Source organism: Dermochelys coriacea, chromosome 5 (genome assembly GCF_009764565.3).
Source record: "Dermochelys coriacea isolate rDerCor1 chromosome 5, rDerCor1.pri.v4, whole genome shotgun sequence".
NCBI lineage: Eukaryota > Metazoa > Chordata > Testudines > Dermochelyidae > Dermochelys > Dermochelys coriacea.
In genome coordinates, this window is record NC_050072.1 from 23,564,871 (window position 1) to 23,588,934 (window position 24,064).

Genomic DNA, 24,064 nt, shown 5'->3' on the forward strand with positions numbered 1-24,064 from the left:
CAGGCATACCACCCACCTGTCTGGTAGTATGATTCGGCTACAGAAGGCTGAGGCTGGGCAGCAGCAGCCACTGCAGCTGCAGCGGCTGTTGGTTGTTGATAGTACTGCTTGCTGTCATAAGCCACAGCTGGGGCAGTGGATCTAACATATGAGTAGGAGTCCTTAAAAAGCATGCAAAACAGAAAAAAAGGACCTGAGTTTTTGCTTAAATATGTCTGGTGCCTGGGATAATCAAAGGCAGCCAAAGGGAGAGAGAGTCTACTGAACTAAGTCAAACAATTCATTTAAATATGTACATGATTCTAGAGTTAAATAAGCCTTTTATATTTTAAAATCTTTAATCTTAATTTACAGAGACTAAGAACAACAAGTGATGAACAGCTCAGATGAACATTAACAGATCCAATAAATAACAGCAATTCAACTCTTGCATTTAAAAGTATTTTCTCATTTTTTCCCTTTGTTATTTCCATTAAGGAACAGAAAGAGGCTACTGTCAGATTGTTCCACTATTACATTTATAACAGAGCAGAAATCCTATATAATTTTAAGAAAAAATCACAAGCCTGCTCAAAATGTGTATTTTCACAAAATTCAAGTTGTGTGTGGTGTTTTTTTGTTTCGTTTTGTTTTTTAAAGAAAACAACCACCACTTCCTAGATATTAAAAATTAGATTTAGCATTTTTCCTATTTACATATAAATTAGAGGGGAACATTAACTGTACCTTTTGTAAGCATTTTGTTTTATATCGTATCAACCATTCTGCAGTTTAGAGAATTTTCTATTTGGATTTACACCACTTGTTAAGAAGCTTAAAAAGTAACATTTCATTCCCGAGCAATTTTGGCAACCTTGTATTTTTTTCCTTGTTTAAGGCTCCTTTTTTCTCTGTCTGTGCATCAACTCTAGTAGCAGGCATATGCACTGCTCCTGTAATTATTAGGATGTGTTAGCTAATTGCTGCTTCAGACCATTGGAAAGAGCTTGCTTATTTTTCAGGACTCTAACCAGAGGTGGCTATTAAAAAAAAGGAAAGAAAAGAAAAAGATCTACACAGGGAACAATTAAATAATCATTAATACCGCCTACCTCTTCTAAAGTGCTTTTTCATCAAATTAAAATAAGCATTTTAAAACCAGAAGGCACCCCCTAATAGATAATTTTATAATGTGGCCCTTTAAATAGGGCAGTCTTTTTCAATTTATTCTGCTTTACGCATAAAGGAAAACAACAGTGTCAATACCTTCAATCCAGTTCCTGAAAATAGTTTTAATATTTTACATTACACATTAAATATGACCAGTACCTGCATATTTACCTCAGATAAATCTTGTAAATATAGGCACTAGCCTCAAAGTAACCAGGAAGACTCCGAGGCTCCAACTGACTTTAATAGGAGCTGAGATAGCAAAATAAATAATTTATTAAAACGGGGCCCATACCCTGTAAAAAGAGCCACATGGGCAGATATGTGGCCGCAAAGAGCCCCAATGATTTTACTTTATGTCCCACTGACTTCAATGGACAATTCACGTGTGTGAATGTTTGCAGTATTTGAGCTTAAATTAGCAGATAGGGATGATGGCAGCTTTTAGTTTGTTTATTTTTAAATTGAGTGAATATGGGCTTGAGAAAAGTGCCAGACTAACAGTTCTGGGGACTGAAATCCTCTCTACAAAGCAGATGTCGTACTGTCATTCTTGGTGTAACTTTCTTCATAGTCCCTTGGTTATATGCCTCAACCCTGACTTGGAGAAGAGGATAGGTCAGTCTCCATGCCACACCCTCAATTTTTGGCCTTTGTAGAAGATACCAACAAGGTTGCTGAACTTGATGGTAGTTTTTACGATTTGGACATTTGACTAGTGTGAACTAGACAGATCAAACTCATTTCACACAGATGACCCAACATCCATCAGATGAGTTTTGATCACTACCAACCCGAGATGGATTCAAAGTGGCACTTACCTGGTAGTTTTGTGTAGTGACTGGAGGAGGTGGTGGTGGGGCTTCCTGTTGTCTCTGGGTATAACCGTAATCTGTCGCCGTGTGTGCTGTAGGATAAGCTCCATAGGCAGCAGCTGTTGCAGCAGCTGCAACAGCTACTGGTGCAGGCCTGGCTACTGCAACTGTAGCTGCTGCTGGAGCATATGCAGCAGTAACCGTGTGTGCAGCTACTGGAGCCTGATGGACAGTGTAACTAGCAACTGTAGTTGGATGGGAATAGGCTACACCCGAAGCTGGCTGCTGGCTATATTGGAAAAGGACAGTAAGTATTACCCATCAAGTAATGAGTCTATTAGTTCAACAGCTAAACATGTTAGACTGATATCTAAATATTTCATTCAATTTCAAAATACCAGAAAAGTCTTAAAACTAAGCTTTGAATAATCCTGGAAAGGTCGTATGTTTACAAGCAGCATTCATTTATAAGCTTTTTTATGGCACTCATTATTTAAGCATTACCGCACATCGAAGTGCTTATGGCTGAAACATTAAACAAAATGGGGGCCCATCTGATAAACCTTTTGGTAGTGACTGACAAGCTTTTCATTTGAAACAGTAAAGAGATCTCAAATTATCAGGTTTTGCATGATACGGAAGTACAATAGTTCTTTGAGTAGCATATTTGACAACTCCCGCACTGAAAAAAGAACTACTACTTCTGTGAAAGCTATTATTGAACTATTCCACCTTACATGGCATTTTCAGAGCAAAGCATAGGATTCCTTTTATGCTACTGGAGTTTTAAAACTAATTACTTCACCAAAAATATACTGCCCCATGTAGGCCTGTTGACTGAACAGTTGAATGAAGGAGAGTGACTTTTAAAATGTTTTAATTAAAAGTCAGTGCAAAAATCCCTAAACTCAATAGAAACTTTTGAAACTAATTTCTCATGAGGGAGTCCCCCTCCAAATGTTGAGATTAGATAGATAGGTAGACGATTGTATCTAGAAAAAAAATAAGAAAAGATGTACTAACGAAAGGTCTAGTAGCCAAATCAAGTGTACCATAGGAGTGAGTGTATCAGGATTCTGCCAATCTTCAGGGAATGCTGTAAGACTCATCTGTTTCCCCAATCTTTGCAGCAGGTGCATGCATGAAGCAGCGTACAGAAAAGAACTAACTAACAAGAGTGAGATATTAATAGTCCAGCGAGAGAAGGCGATCTCAGAAGGTGCAGTGATTATTTGAAAGGTAGAATCTGATAACTGCTATTGTCCTATTTTGATTTGTAATATATGTACAGTGCATTATATTATACAAAACACCGAAGAGTTTAGGTAGGTTAATTAAAAAATATAAATAAATTAGTAAAATAATTATTGCCAAGAAGTCAGTTCTTATTACAGCCCTGAAAAGAAATAGGGGTTACAAACAAAAGCTAGGTTTCAGAATAGCAGCCGTGTTAGTCTTTATTCGCAAAAAGAAAAGGAGTACTTGTGGCTAATTTGTTAGTCTCTAAGGTGCCACAAGTAAACAAAAGCTAGCAACTTTTATTTGACATAAACCGCCCATGCACGAGCATGATGTGTTTCCTGCACTTTCATCCAATAACACTATTAATTATTCACACCACCTAAATGAGGATACTATTATCTCTATTTTATCAACTGGGAAATCAAAACAGAGACGTTAAATGCTTTGGCTAAAACAGTATACTGAGTCAGTGGCTAAGATGATGATTTGTAATTTTGGGTTTGTTTAGATACCAAAGAGAATACTTAGCTAAAGTTTCCAATAGTCAGTCTGGCACTAACTGCCAAAAACCATATTACCTCTTGTCGATGGGTATGCTTACTGTTCCTATAACTTGTCAGTATTTACGCTTGGTCAAAATTTATCAGGAGAAAAATGCTGTGTGATTCTGTCATTTTAATATCAAAACTGCATTATGTCTAGATATCAAAATGGCATTCATACCAGTGGAAAAATGTAGTGAAAATACTGCCAATTTTGGCAAGTCCAAGTAAGTACTGCAGTTATATTTTAAAAAGTCAAGCAGAATGTTTAAAATATTGCTTGTTATGATTATTCAGAAACAAAGATGTATTAAAAACTTTAATTTTAATAAAATGCCCTTTAGAGTTATCCTTTTCTAAAAAGAGTAGTACACATCTTTAAATTTGTTTACAATGAACATCCAACTATATGATCAATTAGTTCAAAATCTCACAAATCAAATTAAACTAAGATAAAAAATAAAAAATGCTATCTTTCAAGTGAAGGGAATTCTGAACAGGGAAGTGCAGAGTTAATTATGTGGGATGGGTCTCTACCAGGATAATCTCTACAGTATTTAGGCACAAGAAAAGTGAGCATTTGGAAAGAACACAATAAATCTTTTTAGCAAAGTGAACAATACCCATGCATACAAATATAATAAAGGGTGGAATATCACAGAAAAATCCTTTGAAACCACTTGGCTTTGTTTTTGTTGAATATAACACTAGATTTACAAGAAGAAATCAAGAAATTACGGAGGAACGCTGCTCCAATTTATCATATTTAATATATTTTTTATTTTGCCAAATGTAACACAGTCTCTGAAACTAAAAACACTTTGAGATAGAATTTTGATGCCAGTAACTAGACAGGACACAAAGGAAGAATTAAATAACTGGATGAAGATCTTATTTGTGTTGTCAAAGTTTAAACTTCATGCTCAAAAAAACTATAATCGTCACTGAAAATCAGATGCCACAGTCCTGTCAGTAACTCCAGCAAGTTTATATTTCTGAAAGACAGTCTAGATTGGTTCACACTCCCCGCTACTCAAAATTTTTTTTAATCACTAAGAGCCCAATCCTGTTCCATTTAAATCAACGTAGGAGTGTGCCACTGATTTAAAATGGGAGCATGATCAAGCCCACATTTTCTTTCAATTCCCCCTCATTGCAATGTTAAGAGTCATGGGGGCAAGAAACACGTTGGAGCCATTGATACCACTACTTGAGAATGGTTCTTGCTTGCTTCTCAAAACAAGTCTACACTACAAAACGAACTCGATTCAAGTTACATTGACATACAGCCACCACAGTAATTAAATCGGTTTTGCATGTCTGTACTAATTCCTTCTATTGGCGGTGCGCGTCCTCACCAGGAATGCTTACACTGATTTAACTAACAATGTGGGACACTGGCAGCCCTGCCGCTGGAGCTGACAGCCTGAGCTCTGTCCTGGCTCTGGGCTGTCAGCCCTGGTGTGGCAGGACTCCAGGCTGTCAGCTGGAACAGTCTGATGTAAGCAACACAGCATCTACCCTGACACCGTGTTAACCTTACTACATTGACCGAAGCTCTATGCCTCTTGCAGAGCAGGAGCAGACGAGTCTGGGAGGGGTGGCTTCTGGTGCTAAAAGGTGAGAACTGCTACCCAGAGTCATTAGATCAGGCTACAAACAGCTGCCTGTTTATCAGTACAGAATTCTGCATGTGGAAATAACAGAGATTTCCTGAATTTGAGAGATGTTGTTCATGAGATCACAAGCAGTTACTAAAAATAAGCTAAATCATGAAATGCTCAAAAATGTTGAGAGCAGGCAACTCTTGTAGTAAAGCTTCATTATTGTTTAAATTATACTACAATACTGCTGCTCACATACAAGTTATCATACCTATCAAAATAAGGTTTTTTTCAAATGGTATGCTTGATTTTTTTTAAAAATCTCATTTGTAACTAGGAACCAATTTTCCAGTCATTAGTGAGAGTTTAGCAAGGTGGATCATAATCTGAAAAATATTTAGGGTTTGGCAAAAACAGTTGTCTTGTCATGGTACAGAACTAACAGCCCTAGTCATGTGATTTCTAAGGCTAATAAGGTTCTATTACCATGCTTACTTTAGCAAACCTGTTCCCCTTGCTTCTGCAACATCATGCAGAGCTAGTGATCGAGTTTGCAAGATTATGGGGAAGTATTCTGGATGAAGTGACAGCTTCTTAGGTAATTTTTAGATGCTTACTGTCTATCATTACAGTCTTAGCATTCTGAAGAACTCACCACACTTCTCTGGAATCTTCAAATCTGGCTCAATACTCACAAAAATCTCTCTACGGTTTTTTTTTTCAATTTCTTTTACTCTGTCTATCACATCTAATGAGTGTCACACTTTACAAATTCTACCTTTCAGAACTCCCTCTCTGTCATGGGTTATTTTGTTGTTAATATAGGTATAACCCACAAGATGTGCATTAATAAGGTATGGTACACCCTGTGGGTATACTGTAATCAACCCCCCACAAAACCACCAATAATCTAATGCCACACACCCTGGCATGGCTCATTGATACGATTACCCACACTTTCCTGCATGTGAAATACAAACAGACATCTTAAAGTTCTGAGAAAGTAAAAAAAGGCACTGGGATAAAGCAAATGGGTAGTTCTGCAGAACCTCAAATGGCTTTGATTCTCATCCAATCAGGGGAATCTACAGATGCAATTATCAAAGGAGAACTTCAGTCACACTACAATTTGGGTCCAACTTCTTTTCTACCCACTCATTCCTATCTTTTAATTTTTAAGTTCCAACCCACAAATCATTTGATTGCTTCTGGATAATCTACTTTCTGCTCTCTTGGTTTACTTAAACCTAGAGTCCTGTCCACAGCAATTTCTCTTTCCAAAGGACACTAGATAAATGGAGGGTTTCAGAGTAGCAGCCGTGTTAGTCTGTATCCGCAAAAAGAAAAAGAGGACTTGTTGCACCTTAGAGACTAGCAAATTTATTTGAGCATAAGTGAGCTGTAGCTCATGAAAGCTTATGCTCAAATAAATTTGTTAGTCTCTAAGGTGCCACAAGTCATCCTTTTCTTTTTGTAGATAAACGGAGTTTCACAACTTAATGTTGTCTCATTTAATTTTAAAAGGATCTCACTATCAGTCTGAGGGTACTTTAGATCAGTGGTTTTCAAAGTTTTTTTCTGGGGACCCAGCTGAAGAAAATTGTTGATGCCCACGACTCAACGGAGCTGAGGATGAGGGGCTCTGGGTTTTGGGGAGGGGCCGCTCAGGACTGGGGCACGGGGTTGGGATGTGAGGGGGGACAGGGCTCTGGGCTGGGGGATGAGGGGCTTGAGGTGCAGGAAGGGGTTCCAGGTTTTGGGTGGGCTCAGGCAGGGTACTGAGGTGCGGCGTTGGGGCACCGACTTACCTCCAGTGACTTCTGGTTAGCAGCACAGCTGGGGTGCAGAGGCAGGCTTCCCGCCTGCCCTGGTTCTGGAAACCTACTGCCTGAAGCGGCCAGCAGGAGGTCTGGCTTCTATGCACACGGCTCTCGCCTGCAGGCATTGCTCCCCCAACTCCAGCTCCCACTGACCAGGAAGCGGGCAATGGGAATGCGGAGCCCGTGCTCAGGATGGGAGCAGCACGCGGAACCCAGTGACCCCCCTGCCTAGAAGCCGGACCCGCATCTGGCCACTTCCGGAACGCAGTGCAATGTTGTAACAGATAGGGAATAGCCTGCCTTAACTGGCCAGCACTGCCGACAGGACTTTTAATGTCCCGGTCGGTGGTGCTGACCAGAGAGATGCAGTGCCTTCTACGCCGCAACCCAATACCAGGTTGCGACCTGAACTTTGAAAAACGCTTATTTAGATCCTCTCCATCCATTCCTGTGCCTTGCTCCTATCCCCGGTGGTCATATAGGCAGTGACCAAGCCTGGGGACATTTCCTTCCTTATGTACACGAGCTGTTGCAAAACTTGCCTCCAATGGCTCTGCAAGCAATGTTTGCATTTGATAGTTTATAATGTTCCTCCAGGAAGTCACGTATATGTTTTAGACATATTTTCTTAAGGGAAAGATATCAAGGACTCTCAAAAGAGAGAGACTTTTTTTTTTTTTTTTTAGGAACAGAGCATTCAGGAGAAAAGTAGACAGAAGGTCAAACAAGGATGAAAAAAATCCTTATTTTCAGTGAGCTCTTTTTACATACAAATAGTATTGTTTTTAAATGGGAAATAAGTCTTAACTAAAAAATGTAACTCCATGTGGAACCAGATTGGCCCCCTTGTAGGTAATCACCAGAGTCAGAATCTTTAGATCCACAGCATAGACCTCAACTACTTGAGTTAACAATGTATTTGGTAACAGTAATAAGTAGGCTGTTATACTCTATGTTGGACTAGCCACTAGAGAGAGAATGACGTACACTGGCTTCTATTTCAAGTTTCATTGGGAGAACGTATTCCGGCCATTACAGACCTTTCTGACCCATCTCCTCCAGCCTGCCCGTTAGTATGACTATATCTAGCCTCTCTGCTTCTCTCCAAGTATCCCCACAGAGCCTGTCCCTGTCTCCCTCTACTTCCATTGCCCCCCTTTAGCTTGCTTGAGTCCAACCCAGCCAATTCCTAACCCTTCAGCCTACTCTGCCAGCCTGTGCCTGTTCGCCTTCATTATCCTCAGCTTCCTCAATCTCCTCCACACTGCCTGCACAATCACACTAGGAGCATTGCAAGCACAAGAGAGATAGTCTCCTCGCTCTCAGTTCTGGTGCTATAGTGACTCCTAGGAGGAACATTAATAGAAAAAGACATATATAGCTGTGCTTCTCAAACTTTAGCAACCCGAGAATTCCCATTTTGATTTAAATTTTTTTGTGAACCCCTCCCCCCACAGTCCTCCTGCACAGCCCCAGGCCCCGCCCCCACTCCATCCCTTCCCCCAAGACCCCACCCCACCTCTTTCCACCCTGTCCCTGCTGTTCCCTGGTGCACAGGAGGTGGTGGGAGGGAGAGAGAGTTGTTGATCAATCGGGCTCCACAGTCAGCACAAAGAATCTGGGTGGGGATGGAGCATACACAATGCAGATGGAATCTTTGAGGAATAACACTACCAGCCTCTAAAAAACCTCTACAATTATTGTACAAACTGAGATTTTTCAGAAGCTTGTAATTTGGGCCAAATTTGGGGAAGATTTTAACGTTAGTAAAGACATATCCCTGGCAAAGAATAAGTCATGTCACATATTACTAAAATCCTAATTCAAAACACAGGAAAGTAATAGCTTGCTAGTAATATACTAAATTTTTCACTCAACAACATGGGAAAGGGGTGGTAAGAGAACATACCTTACTGCAAAGTGAAAAGATCTCATGAATTTCTGGAACAGGAGGGTCCAGAGGTTATGCAGACTAATTCCTTTCACTACCAACCTGTTTGGCAAGTACTCAAATTCCTAGGAACTCTACTATCAGATTTGTCAGGTATTTGCTAGGTAAGGCAGTAATGCAAGAAACCTATAGGCCTCAAAGCCTGTAAAACAATAGCTTAGGCAGGTTGACGCATAAGGCCCAAGAGCCTTAGCATAAGTATTAGCATAAGTAGCTAACAAGGAATAACTCAGGATCATAAGAGATCACAAGATAGAATGCTGTAATAAACAAGTATGACTAAACTACTGGTAGGTAACCACAAAATGCCAATTGATATTAGCTTTGGATATTTTAAAGATTGAAGATCTGTTGATGTTCCTACTGCAATGATGCTATCATGGCCAACTGATGTATTTGATAAGCTGGAGGTAAATGGCATAACCTATGAGAGAAGAGCACCCCAACATTATAAGGGTGAGGAGGTTTCATTAATGATAGAAGAGGCTGGACATCCTTATGAATATTCACAGCTGCCATGTAACCCTGTAACAGAGCTAACCATGGACTACACCAGCAGGAGCTTCTTGGTATGCCAGAGGTAGCATCACTTATAACATCACTTGTCTCATTGATTATAGGTCTTCCCAGAGAATAGTATCAGTATACGAATGCTCTGCTCTGATGCTGGACATTTTGACCATTCAACACAAGCATGTAGTGACAAAATTAGAAAGGCCAAGGCAAAATATGAGATTAAACTAGCTAGGGACAGAAAAGATAACAAGAAAACATTCTATTAAAAACAAGAGGAAGAACAAGAACAAGGTAGGCCCATCACTCAATGAGGAGGGAAAGACAACAACGGAAAACGCAGCAATGGCGGAAGTGATAAATGCCTTTTTTGTTTCAGTTTTCATCAAAAAAGTTAGCATTGACTGGATCACTAACGTAACAAACATCAGTCTAAATGGGGTAGGATCTGAAGCTAAAATAGGAAAAGAACAAGGCTTTGTCTACACTAGCAATTTTGTCAGTCATGGGTGTGAAAAAAAAAAATTCCCCCGAACACCACAACCTTCACTGACAAAAGTGCCAGTGTGGACAGGGCTATGTTGGCAGATGACAGTCTCCTGCCAACACAGCTACCATCACTCATCGGAGATGGTTTAATTATGCCGGCAGGAGAGCTCTCTCCAGCCAGCATACAGCAGCCGAACAGACCTTACAGCAGTGCAGCTGTGCCACTGTAAGGTCCATAGTGTAGACATAGCCCAAGTTAAGACTTATTTGGCCAAGTTATGCGTCTTCAAGTCAGCAGGGCCTGATGAAATATATTCTAAAAATATATAAAGAACTGGCTGAAGACATCTGAACCATTAGCAATTATCTCCGAGAACTCATGGAGGACAGGAGAGATCGCAGAGGAGTGGAATAGAGCAACTATAGTGCCTATCTATAAAAAAAGATGATAAGGAAAACCCAGGGAATTGTAGACCAAAGAGTTTAACTTCGGTACCCGGAAATAAAAGGAACAAATAATCAATTTGTAAGCACCTAGAAGATAATAAGGTGACAAGCAGCTATCAACATGAATTTGTCAAGAACAAATCACGTCAGAGCAACCCAATATCCTTCACTGACAGGGTAACAAGCCTTTGGATGGGAGGGAGGAGGGGAAAGCAGTAGATGTGATATATCTCAATTTTAGTAAAGTTTTCGACACTGTCTCACATGACCTTCTTATAAATAAACTACAGAAATATAACCTACAGGAACCTACATTGGGATGGAAAAGCGTACTCTGAGTAGTTATCAATGGTTCACAATCAAACTGGAAGGACATACTGAGTGGGATCCCACAGAGATTGGTCCTGGATCCAGTTCTATTCAATATCTTCATAAATGATTTGGATAACAGAGAGCAAACCTATAAATTTTGCGGACAATATCAAGCTGGGAGGGTTTGCAAGCACTTTGGAGGACAGGATCAGAATTCAAAATGATCTTGACAAACTGGAGAAATGGGTCTGAAATAAACAGGATGAAAGTCAATAAGGACAAATACAAAGTACTTCACTTGGAAAGGAATAATTAATTGCACAAATGGGAATTGACTGCCTAGGAAGGAGTACTGCAGAAAAGAATCTGAGAGTTATAGTAGATCACAAACCCAGAGTGGATTTGATTTAAATCACTAGTCAAGAAGACTCAATTTAATCATGGATTTCTACATGAAAGTGCATTCTGGAACATGCTGCTCAAACTGTTTCACTTTTGTTTCCACTGCCTGTCCCTCCCTTCTCACATTTATCTCCAGACTTCTTCTCCTTGTCCAGATCTATTCCGCCCCCACCAATCTTCTATTCGTTGAACTTTTTGAAACTTTGCACTTTTAGACAGAGGTAAGGGATTGACTCTGTGTACACAAATTTGAGGAGGGACAATAGGGTTGAGGTCTGTTATTTCTCACCTCTATATACTATTTATTTATTTTAAAACATTTTTGCTGTTAAAAAGCATGTTATCTCTGGAGAGACAAATCCACAGTTTGAGAACTGCAAAACTAAGCATCTCTGATGGTATCTTCTAGACCAGGGGTCGGCAACCTGTGGCACGCGAACCAATTTTTACTGCCATGCTGCTGCCAGCCAGGGTCCTGGCCGCCGGCGTCGCTCAGCCCGCTGCCTGTGTGGGTGAACAGAACCCCAGGCCAGCAGAAGGCTGACAGTCTGAGCCGCTCAGCCCGCTGATGGTCTGGAGTTCCAGACATCGGCCCCTTGCCAGCCGGGGTCTCTGCCATCTGCCCCGCTCACCTCGCTGCTGGTCTGGGGTTCCAGCCGTCTAGCCCCCTGACAGCTGGGGTCCGGGCCTCTGGCCCTGCTCAGCCCTCCTGACAGCTTGGAGTACCAGCAGCCAGCCCAGGGCTCTGCAGCCCTTATCAAAAATTACACTACAATTAGCTTAAAAACTTGAAAACTTAAAAACTTTGTATATTACAGTAATTGTTAAAAAACGTATAATGTTAATAAATACATAGGTTTGATGAAACAAAGTAGTTGTACTTATGTGCCTGTGCTTAAATTTGTGTTTTCGATGATCTACCTTCTAAATAAATCTTGCATGTCTCTCGCATCCCCAGAAAGGACATCTCGCACCTGCAGGGGGTGCATGCCCCCCAGATTAAGAACCACTGCACTAAACTGATAGGATCTGCATTTTAATTTAATTTTAAATGAAGCTTCTTAAACATTTTTAAAACCTTGTTTACTTTACATACAACAATAGTTTAGTTATAGAATATAGACTTATAGAGAGATCTTCTAAAAACGTTAAAATGTATTACCGGCACATGAAACCTTAAATTAGAGTGAATAAATGAAAACTCAGCACACCGCTTCTGAAAGGTTGCCGACCCCTGTTTTAGACTGAGCACTGAGTCCCATTGGGTAGATAAAAAGATTAACCTAATAATCTATACAGAAGCCCCTGGAACCCCATTAAATTGGATCCCTAATCCATGAACTATTGGAACTCATTTACAAAACTTTTCTTAAACATTATATGAATATATTGCCTCATACTATATAATTAGAATTTATAATCCCTATTCCATGATGAGATATCTTTGAGCTATAATGTATCTTAATCAAAACGATCTTCAGATAGGTTCCCCCCCAAAAGCATTTTATAAAAAAAATCCAATTTAAAAAAAAACCATTTTATTTATTTAAATCATTGATTTTTATTCACCCTGCACAAACCTAATGAGAGTCAACAATGTAATAATATTGCAAAAACACACACAAAAGCAAACATCTTTCTCTGAGATGTATTAGCAGGAGTGTTATAAGTACTTCTCTAATCAGCACTGATAAGGCCTTTACTGTAGTACTGTGTCCTGCTCTGGGCACGACACTTTGGGAAAAAGGTGGACAAACTGGAGAAAGTCCAAAGAAAAGCAACAAAAATGATTAAACATTGAAAAAGAACTGGGTATGTTTAGTCTGGAGAAGAGAAGACTGAGGGGGGCATAAGAGTTTTCAAGTATGTAAGAGATTGTTATAAAGAGGAGGGTGATACATTGTTCTCCTTATCCACTGAGGACAGGACAAGAAGTAATGGGCTTAAATTGCAGCAAGGGAGATTTAGGTTAGACAGTAGGGAAAGCTTCCTAACTGTAAAGTAGTTAAGCACTGGACCAAACTGACTACAAAGGCAGTGAAATCTTTGCCACTGGAGGATTTTAAGAACAGGTTAGACAAACATCTGTCAGGGATGGAATAGATAATATTTAATCCAGCCTCAGTGAAAGGGACTGGATTAAATGACCTTCTGAGGTCCCTTCTAATCCTATATTTCTATGATCTCTGATGACTTTGCTCGGTTAGAGCGTCTGTGATTTTTCTAACTATGTTGATAAAAATTAGGGCTGTCAATCGCAGTTAACTCATACGATTAACACCAAAAAAAATGAATCACGATTAATCACACTGTTAAACAATAGAATACCAATTGAAATTAAATATTTTTGCATTTTTGATTTCATTTACAACACAGAATACCAAGTATACAGTGCTCACTTTATATTATTTTTTATTACAAATATTGGTACTGTAAAAATGAGAAACAAGAAATAGTATTTTTCGATTCACCTAATACAAGTACTGTAGTGCAATCTCTATCATGAAAGTGCAACTTACAAATGTAGGGTTTTTTGTTATATAACTGCACTCAAAACCAAAACAATGTAAAAGTTTAGAGCCTATAAATCCACACAGTCCTACTTCTTGTTTAGCCAACAACTAAAACAAACAAGTTTGTTTACATTTACAGGACATAATGCTGCCCACTTCTTATTTACGTCACCAGAAAGTGAGAACAGGTGTTCATATGGCACTGTTGTAGCTGGCATTGCAAGATATTTATGTGCCACATGCGCTATAGATTCATATACCTCTTCATGCTCTGGCCATCGTTAGAGAGAACCTGCTTCCTTGCTGATGACGCTCATTAAAAAAATAATGCCTTAATTAAATTTGTGACCGAACTCCTTGGGGAGCATTGTACGTCTCCTGCTGTTTTGCCCGCATTCTGCCATATATATGTTATGGCAGTCTCAGATGATGACCCAGCACATGTTGTTCGTTTTAAGAACACTTTCACTGCAAATCTGACAAAATGCAAAGAAGATGCCAATGTGAAATTTCTAAAGATAGCTACAGCACTCGATCCAAGATTTAAGAATCTGAAGCGCCTTCCAAAATCTGAGAGGGATGAGATGTGGAGCATGCTTTCAGAAGTTTTAAAAGAGCAACGCTCTGATGCGGAAACTACAGAACCCAAACTACCAAAAAATAAAATCAACTTTCTGCTGGTGGCATCTGACTCGGATGATGAAAATGACTATGCGCTGGTCCGCACTGCTCTGGATCGCTATCAAGTGACCATGCTGATGGTTCTGCATGTCCTCTGGAATGGTGGTTGAAGCATCAAGGGACATATGAATCTTTAGTGCATCTGGCAAGTAAGTATCTTGTGACGCCAGCTACAACAGTTCCATGAAAATGCCTGTTCTCACTTTAAGGTGACATTGTAAACAAGAAGCAGGCAGCATTATCGCCTACAAATGAAAACAAACTTGTTTGTCTGAGCGATTGGGCGAACAAGAAGTAGGACTGATTGGACTAAGTTTTACATTGCTTTATTTTTGAATGCAGGTTGGGGTTTTTTTTTTGTTTTTTTTAAACAATTCTATCTTTGTAAGTTCAACTTTCATGATAAAGAGATTGCACTACATTACTTGTATTTGGTGAATTGAAAAACTCTCTTTTGTTTTTTACAGTGCAAATATTTGTAATAAAAATAAATATAAAGTAAGCACTATACACTTTGTATTCTGTGCTGTAATTGAAAGATATATTTGAAAATGTAGAAAAAACATCCAAAAATATTTAAATAAATGGTATTCTATTATTAACAGCACGATTAGTTGTTATTAATTTTTTAAATCACTAATTACTTTAGCCCTAATAAAAATATTAGACAGTCAAGAGGCCTTTCTTAGGTTAGGTGCCCAACCCAACCCTCAAAAATAACCCTATTTTTCAAACCTGCAAGTAGTGAGTCATGATTTTTCAACTCCAATTTGACAAAATACAAACAAGATACCGATGTGAAATTTCTAAAGATAGCTACAGACTATAAATCCACAAACTCACATGCACATAGATGCTTCCAAGCAGTATGGTTTAGAACAAAGCTAGATTTAAATAAAAGTTATTCGTAATGATCATTATTAATTGGAACATCATCAGCCAAGACACTATAATGGACTACACATGGACTTATGCACTGAAAACTTGATGCACTAATCTACCTTACTGCCATTACTATTAGACACGGATGTTCTTGCCCCAGAACAGTACAGAGTAAGAGAGAAGAACTCTTGCATTGAAGTTGCTTGCTCAGCTAAAGTCTAAAGTTTGCTAGGCAGGCACATTCTGTCATGAGACTCCCTCCCTCCAGCTCATTGTCCAGACCCCAATAAAAATCTGACCAAGTTCTCAAATCTCTAGCACACTTCAAGATATCTGTGCATTGATACATTCACCCATGCAAAACCTTAACAGTTAAAGTGCACAAGACTACTCCAACGAGGTATAAAGGTGTGTGTGGATCTGTACACAAGGGTGATGTAGACAGGAGGGTGGATGACAATGAGTCCCCACTCCCAAAACATTTCATTCATTCCTTTATGTCTTCACTGACAAGAAGTTGAGAAATGTTTAATTAACCCCAAGGTAACTCATGCAAGATAAAAATAAAAGGAGTACCGGTGGCACCTTAGAGACTAACAAATTTATCAGAGCATAAGCTTTCGTGAGCTACAGCTCACTTCATCGGATGCATCCGATGAAGTGAGCTGTAGCTCACGAAAGCTTATGCTCTAATAAATTTGTTAGTCTCTAAGGTGCCACCGGTACTCCTTTTATTTTTGCGAATACAGACTAACACGGCTGCTACTCTGAAACCTGTGATCATGCAAGATAGCTAACCTCAAGCAAAATCCGAGTAGAGACAAGGCACCTGTAATTTTTAATCACAAGATAGCTAGGAAAGATCAACACTATACTTCCTCTGCCCATGTCAAGCCTTCTCCTAGTTTACCTTGCAGTAAAAAACTACAGGTGTCTCATCTCCATAAAGATTTTACAGAAGGACAGCCAACGTGCATTAGTTAGTCCACCATAAAAACATACTATTTTTCTTTAAAGCAGTGAAGTTAAAGCCTAAGGGCATGTCTTCTCTACAGACCTAACCTGAGTTCTTACTCAGGTGGTGCCCCTAACAATCCCCCCCCGCCACTTTTGTCCACCCACAAAAACCTCAGACTGACATTTACTTGTACTTTCAAGCTGGGCTAGCTGGTCCATTTAGGGCTGTAGGTTAGAGCCCTATGTGCAGCACTTCACAACTTTCTCAATGTCTTGTGGCGGAAGCTGAACCCAGACAAGACAGCGGTAATGCTAGTGAGAAAAGGGAAATATGAAGGAGACTTCTCCAATACAACAACCCAATCCATCCAAGGCATTTGATGTCAGATTTTTAAATTATTCTATAGCCTTAGGGTCTTGTAGATTCTGCTCTGCACTTGGATTCTGAAATAGTCACAATGGCAAAAGAGCTCTCTTCCATCTGTGGCTCACCAGAAGATCTCACCCAATTCTGGCTACAGTTGTTAAGCTCAGCATCGATCACTGCAATTATTTTTTTTTTAATCTAAAAACGAGAAAGCTCTGAGAAAGATCAGATTATTAGTTCCCTACTCTCTGCACTGAGAGAATATAGTCCTGTTCAAGGTCACTAAACTGGTTTTAGTTTGAAAAAACTGCCTCTCTCTGTAGCTACGACCTCTTTTGCTGAAACAGTGAAACTGTCAACCAACAATGGAAGATGCAAGATGTTCACAGAAGGCAGACCAAGACTTTGGAATTTAATGCCAGATGAAATAAGGAAGATCACTAACTTCATCAGATTTGGAGCCAAATGAAAACCCCATCTCTTTGCCTAAGCTTTTCCTCAATAGTACCCTCTCTCACATACCAACACACACACATACACTTCTACAGTCAGTATTAAAACAAGTATCTGGCATTGCCTCTTGTCAGCAGGGAAGTGATTATGCTATTGTCATTTATACCCAAGACACTCAGATACAATGGTCATAGATGCCAATATAAGAACTTGGGCAAATAGAAGATCAGGGAGCTCAGGGCCACAAAAGGGAAGGATTACTTCACAAGGTACCATATGTACTTATGAACTCCCAACATATCCTCTCATAAAAAGAAAAAGGAGTACTTGTGGCACCTTAGAGACGAACAAATTTATTTGAGCATAAACTACAGCTCACTTCATCGGATGCATCCGATGAAGTGAGCTGTAGCTCATGAAAGCTTATGCTCAAATAAATTTGTTCGTCTCTAAGGTGCCACAAGCACTCCTTTTCTTTTTGCGAATACAGACTAACAGGGCTGCTACTCTGAAACATATCCTATCACAGTTTATTTTCATATTTCTTTAAATGTTGAAAGAGTTTTATGTTGCAAATCAAAGTGAACGTGTGTGTCAATACCGTTAACAGAATGTACAAACTATAAAGGTAATGGAGTAGTTATAGCAGTTACCTTAACTGGACATTTCAATAATGTAATTTTTTCCCTTATAAACTGTAATGTTATAGCTATATAGTTTGTGTAAATGGTTTTGAATGAGGGCTATATAGAAATGACTAATGGGCAGTATGAAATTGTATGTAGTGGTGGAAGAGTGAAGGAAATAAGAACACTTCTACTCCATTATTTGTGTGTGTAAAATGTGGGCACTTTATTTGTTTCCTTGTCTGCCTTCAGTTTACAAATGTACACTCGCAGCTACTTTATGTATTACATGTTCAAAATCTTACTTCATCTCCTATTTATCAACATAAGGGACTTCCATGCTTTTTTAATCACCTAATCAGTTCGGGGAGGTGCACTGCGCTTCCATAGTTTTATGTGTAAGTGATATTATGAACTGCTGTACACCAGAGTAATCTTGAATTACCTGAACTCAGGCCCCACACCTAAAGAGACTTTTACTTCACCTCTAAATTTGTAATTTTAAAAAATAAATATGTATTCATTTTAAGATTTTTAAAAATATTTTTGATTCACCTGTCATACAAAGAATGTTAATATTTAGTTATGAAATGAAGCTAGATTAGGCAACAAACTAGATTCACAGCAATACCAATAGCACACAAACAATTTCTATTCCAGTTATATTTTCATTTTCCTCTAACTGGTTGTTGTCAATTTTAATAAACCAAGGAATTACCTAGTTTATTTTTCCTTTGACACAAGTAGTTCTTATGCAATATATCTTTATTTTTCTATAGCAAAACTGTATATTTAATCAGTGTATTTGGGGTACTAACAGGGTTGGTACTTGGTCTCATTTTAAAAATCTGTTCTGAATTAAAGGGAAAGTACCCCTTAGCTCCTGACTAATTTGGAACCATTTTAAGGAACTATTTAGTCTCTCTCGGATGAAAAAATATTTTGCTCTGGATGTTTTCAGTGAGAGATTTCAAGTTTTAAATTAGTATGTTGAGATAGTCAAAAAATTAATTAAGGCTCAGATCCAAGAAAGAAATTCATGCAGAGAGACCCTTGTAACTTCATCCATTTCCAGTGAAGTCAATGAGACTCCACATAATAATAAAGTATAGCCCACGTGGATCTTTTTCCAGGATCTAGCCTTAATGTTACCCCAACTTGTCAGAGTTTTGAGTGTTTATTTTTACAGAGTTAGAAGGGTCTGACTTATGTCTGCATGGATGATTATTTTATTGTGTGTTTGATGCATATTTGTTAGTGGGATGGGCATTTTGGTACTTACTACAAAAGTTAGCTACATTAGTGCACCTTTAATATGGGATGGGCCACTTTTTATATGTCCAAATACAGTACTCGGGCAAAGCAGGTAACAAAGCATTTAGTCATAACTGTTACAGGTGCAATCAGTTTAAGTTTTACATTTCAAATCTGCGAGTTAGTCTTCAACAATTCATGATTTTGTCCATCTTTAAGATCTGCTGATATGTCCTCTGCCTAAGTATTAAAGCCTGTACCTTCACAGCAACAGACTATTAACAAATAGTAAGTAGATTTATTTTCTCTGTAACCCTAGTTTTTGAAGTCTTGTCCTCCACTGACGCAAGCTTTTTTTTTTATGCTGTGTGTTTCAGATATACTTAAGATAAATTGGAACATTTTGAATGAGGATAACCAGCCATGTAGGGTTATTTTTTATTTTAGTATAAAAGGCATGTTAGTATTTTTGCTGGATTACCTTTTACCACCTTGTCTTTTTCAAATATTGCACATTGACATGTACAGTTTATAAATAAATTACTATGGACCTGCTGAGTCTTACTCACTTGGCAAGTAAATTCCCGTGTAAGAAATTCATTTTTAGGCAAGTTTTTTTGGAATCTCTTCCTCTTGTGATGGATTTTTGGTTTTGGCTGTGTTTTTCCAACAAAACATTTGAAGTATTTTTGTCTTAATCTGTTTTATATACAAAGGATATGTTGAATACTGCTTACTTTATCTCCTCATTTCACATTCACATGTGTGAAATCTAACTCATTTAGTGGAAGGACATTCCTGCGCTAATGTCTGTATGAAACAGTATCTTACATTTGCAAGGGGAACGCAACAATCAAATAGAGCTGTTACATCACTAATTCCTATTATTCTATTTAGAAATAATTACAGAATTAATTTTTGAAGTCTTATCCTCTTGCAATGAAGGACTTTTACTGTGTGCTTCAATGAGAAATTCTAAACCTCCCTCTTTCAAGTTCTCATCTTGTCTACTCTGTAAGTTCCCACCACCCAAGAGAATATTAATTTTGTGTTAGTCTACAGTTCAAAAACTGTAGAACTGCAAGATTTAGTCATTTGGGATTTATTTTAAAAAAAGTTTTGTTTTGTGTTAGAATAGTGTTTGCTATTCAGAGTTAAGAGAAGTGTTTACAGTTTTTCTTCTGGGCGGTGAAGGATTTTGCTGTTCTCTCAGGAAGTCATTTACAAATATGTCTAAGAGTACTTGTGGCACCATAGAGACTAACAAATTTATTGGAGCATAAGCTTTTGTGGGCTACAGCCCACTTCATCGATTGCATAGAATGGAACATATAGTAAGAAGATATATATACACACACACAAGAAGGTGGAAGTTGCCATACAATAAATTTGTTCATCTCTAAGGTGCCACAAGTACTCCTGTTCTTTTTGCGGATACAGAATAACACAGCTGCTACTCTGAAACAAATTACTGTAATTGTTAAATACCATGTATATTTACTGTGCATACAAAATAAAATAACTGGCAGACCTGTCAAGTCTCACTCATTTAGGGAGGAAGGTTCTTTGCATTAAGAGGTGGCATCTCACATTTTATGTTTCTATTCTGTACTTCGAGGAGAGAATGGAAGCAATCATCTCTAATTTCTAATATCCATTATTCTATTTTGAGTTATTTTAAGAGTACTTTTCAGTGTCTCTCCATGTGATAAATTTTGGCAAACAAGCACCACAGTGTTTGAATGATCTCAAGGTTCCTTTTAAAAATAAACCTTCCCCAATCATCAGTTACGCAAATAGTTATATTATGCATACAGCTAATCTATATGAACACATGATTGTATTAGCATTAGTTTATCTCAACCTCTCTCAGCTATCAGTTAAGAACAAGATATAGGTGGATAAAACAGAGACTCCTAAGGGGAGGGCCTGTCTTTAATACGTTTGCACAGCTCTTCGTAAAAATTGGTTTTGTCATGATTAGGGGCCTCTAGATGCTGCTGTAATACAAACAACCACCCCTTCAGATCACATACCCAAATTCAGCCACTATCAGAAGACAGCGTTGACAAAAGTCTTAGCTAAAAGAGGCGTCCACAGAATTATAAATATGGGCATGTTAATACTTTATTGAAGTGTTTTCTCCGCCTTATCTTTGCATGTTTGTAAGTGATATGTACCGTTATACTCTAAACTCCACTACAGGAGCTTCAAGTCTCACATATGTGAGTAGAGATCTTCAGTAGGAATGGGTTTTAAGGGCCTTTCCTCTCTACCCCTTCTGCAAAGGAGGATTTTCTTTTTTCGGAGCGTATTTCAGTGGAAAATTAGCCCCATGTTCTGGTGTTTTAAACTCTCCTTCCTTCACCCGCTCACCCCGAGGGGGAAGAGGGGATTCTGCAGAGTAACAAAGACTCTCCGATCGTGTGTGCGCGGGGGGTGTGTGTGTGTGTGTGTGTGTGTGTGAAATAAAATCCCCTCTATCGGGGAGAGTATGAAAGGAGGAGGCAGCTCTGTTTCCCTGGCGTCGCAGGCTGTGAGTGGCCATTTTAACTTAAGGGCCTAGGGATCTGCTGCTCCTCCTCCGCACGGAGCCCAGCTCCGCCCCGCCCCCCCACGCCACCGACCGGATCGCGAAGGCCCCGGCCCGGCCTCACACGACGGAGGAATCCCAGGCACATGGGGGCCGCGGGGAGAGGCCCCACCCAGGGTGCGGGGCTGGGAGAGGGGCTCGGGGTGGGCGGGCGCACGCACGCGGGTCCCAGGCACGGGTCCACAGGAGCCAGGCAGAGGGAGGCGAAGGGCGGTTACCTATACTGGGCAGCAGCCCCGCTATGGGTGAATCCAAAGTAGTTGCCGGTGGCCATTTTGGCATCTTCCCCCAGCCGGCTGGGCACTGCGGCGGCGAGGCAGCGGCGACGGTCGGGGCCATGGCGGGAGGCCCGGGAGGGGGGCGGGGAAGGGAGAGAGAAAGAGAGAGCGAGCGAGATCAGACACGGCGCCTCGGGGAGCCCCCGCGCGCGGCCCGCACCCGCCGTCCCCTCCCCGCCCCACCCCACCGGCGTTACTCACCATAAGTGAAGGAAACTACCGGGCATATGGGAATCATGAGTCCGGGCTGGCAGCAGTGGCGGCGGCCGCTGAACTCTCAACTCTCACCCCCCCCCTCCTCCTCCTCACCACCGCCGCGCTCGCTCCTTCGCTCGCCCGCCCTTCCCCCCACCCACCTACGGCCTCAACAACGACGAAGTGATGTGCGAGCAGGCCTGGATAGTGCGCATGCGCCGGATTGGGCACGAGGGGCTGATGGGAGCTGTAGTCCCCCTTCATCCTGCCATCGCGCGCGCGATGTCGCAGCGGGCTAGGGGGCGTTGGGGAAGGTTGCCGCAGTGAGAATGTGCATGCGCGGGATGGGCAGCGGCTAACGGGAAATGTAGTTTCTCCCCTTCCGCCCCCGTCTTCCAGACCCAGAAGACGTAAAGAAGCCTATAAAGGGCTTCCATTGACGTGATGCTTAAAATCGTGCACATTCACCTCCCGCCATTTCTTCTGGGGGAAACACGTTTATTTGTTTTGCACCGACAGTATTTTATACGTCACTGCATGTATCTACAGTTCCATTACAACTATTTTTGTACAAGTGCACACGTACACGGTTACCCATTATATACCGTATTAAAATACGGTAAATGCATCCGATGAAGTGAGCTGTAGCTCACGAAAGCTTCTGCTCTAATAAATTTGTTAGTCTCTAAGGTGCCACAAGTACTCCTTTTCTTTTTGCGTATTAAAATATAGTGAGTAGCATGGGGCACAGGTAGTCAGTCAGGGGCTATCTTCTATCACTGCATTTTCACCCATCTGCTGTCTATACAGACCCTCAGCTTTTGCAGGTCCCTCCCTCTGAACAAACTGTATTTCCACTTGTGGGAGATCTGAGCAAATGAATTGTCACACCCTGATTCTGCAGTGAGCTTCCTATGGCTACATGGAGCACCTCACGAAAGCTTATGCTCAAATAAATTTGTTAGTTTCTAAGGTGCCACAAGTACTCCTTTTCTTTTTGCGAATACAGACTAACACGGCGGCTATTTGGAAACCTTTAAAATAATGGGGTCCTGTTGGGCAGGTGCAGGGGTCTGCCCATTAAGCCCTGATCCTGCAAAAATCTTAAATGAGTGGATCCCTTATAATATCCATGTTGGGGCCTCCTGCGTCTACTAACACAACATGGCATGAAAATAGGAGGATCCCTTTGCAAAGCTGAGGCACAAAGTCCACAAACTACTCATTCCACTCACACGAATGAATGAGTAGAAGGTTCCTTTGAAAATACAGTTCATAGTGTTGACCCAGTATGAACAATTCAGAGACAGTGAATATGATCACCTTTGTTAGGAAACCTATCATCCTAAGATTAATCAAAAAACCCTAAAAGAATCTCCAAATATAAGGACCAAGTTCACTATTTGTGTAACTGTAGTCAAAGTTATATTCAGTAGGCCTAGATGCATTTACTTCTGACCTATTGAGTACCATTCTGTTCCACCTTTAAGCAATCCCTTCATTAGGGAACTGATCATTGCAAATCCCTTGAGATGAAATGCGTACACACAAGGTAACTTTTCCCCCCTTCAGTGGGCAATATTGACCTTAAGACCCAATATCTGCAGCCCCTTCAATAAATTAACAAAGGCCTGTCACGCTGTACTCTTTTTAAATTTAATTTTAAAGTTGTCATTTAAAAGAATTTCACTCCTTGAGGAAGGATTTTGCTCTGTTTCAAAGTGATTTTTTAAAAAGCTGTTTAAGTAAGTCATATCCTTTTTAAATTATCACAGTTTGAAAGTATCTGTTATTAAAAAACCAGTGACTCCCAAGATGTAGTAGCAGACTCCTTATTGATAATTTTTATCATTATTTCACTATGGACATATTTATAAAATAGGCATAACAAATGGGAGGTATCTGATGTCATCTGCATAACAAAAGGGAGGTATCTTCATCCAATGAAGTGAGCTGTAGCTCACGAAAGCTTATGCTCA

At 40.0% G+C, this 24,064-nt stretch overlaps 1 protein-coding gene and 1 non-coding gene across 6 annotated transcripts in view; both read right to left on the reverse strand.

Moving 5' to 3' along the window:
• ZFR (zinc finger RNA binding protein) overlaps window positions 1-22,507 on the reverse strand; it is a 52,369-nt gene extending 29,862 nt beyond the window's left edge. For 2 of the 5 annotated variants that reach the window (XR_006281294.1, XM_038401240.2), the window contains exons 1-4: window positions 22,092-22,385; window positions 21,831-21,915; window positions 1,971-2,253; window positions 17-161 (exon numbers count right to left, since the gene is read on the reverse strand). Coding sequence is in view for 4 of the 5 variants with exons in the window: in XM_038401240.2 (XP_038257168.1) it covers window positions 17-161; window positions 1,971-2,253; window positions 21,831-21,915; window positions 22,092-22,128 (550 nt within the window). In the remaining variant the exon portion in view is untranslated. Of the gene's footprint in view, window positions 1-16; window positions 162-1,970; window positions 2,254-21,830; window positions 21,916-22,091 lie in introns of all 5 variants that reach the window. The other 3 variants (XM_038401241.2, XM_043514433.1, XM_043514434.1) reach the window with 3 other exon arrangements.
• On the reverse strand, window positions 5,773-5,909 carry LOC119856459. Its single transcript, XR_005293309.1, has one exon. It is a non-coding gene; the product is annotated as a small nucleolar RNA SNORA66 (small nucleolar RNA).
• Window positions 22,508-24,064: the final 1,557 nt, after the last annotated feature.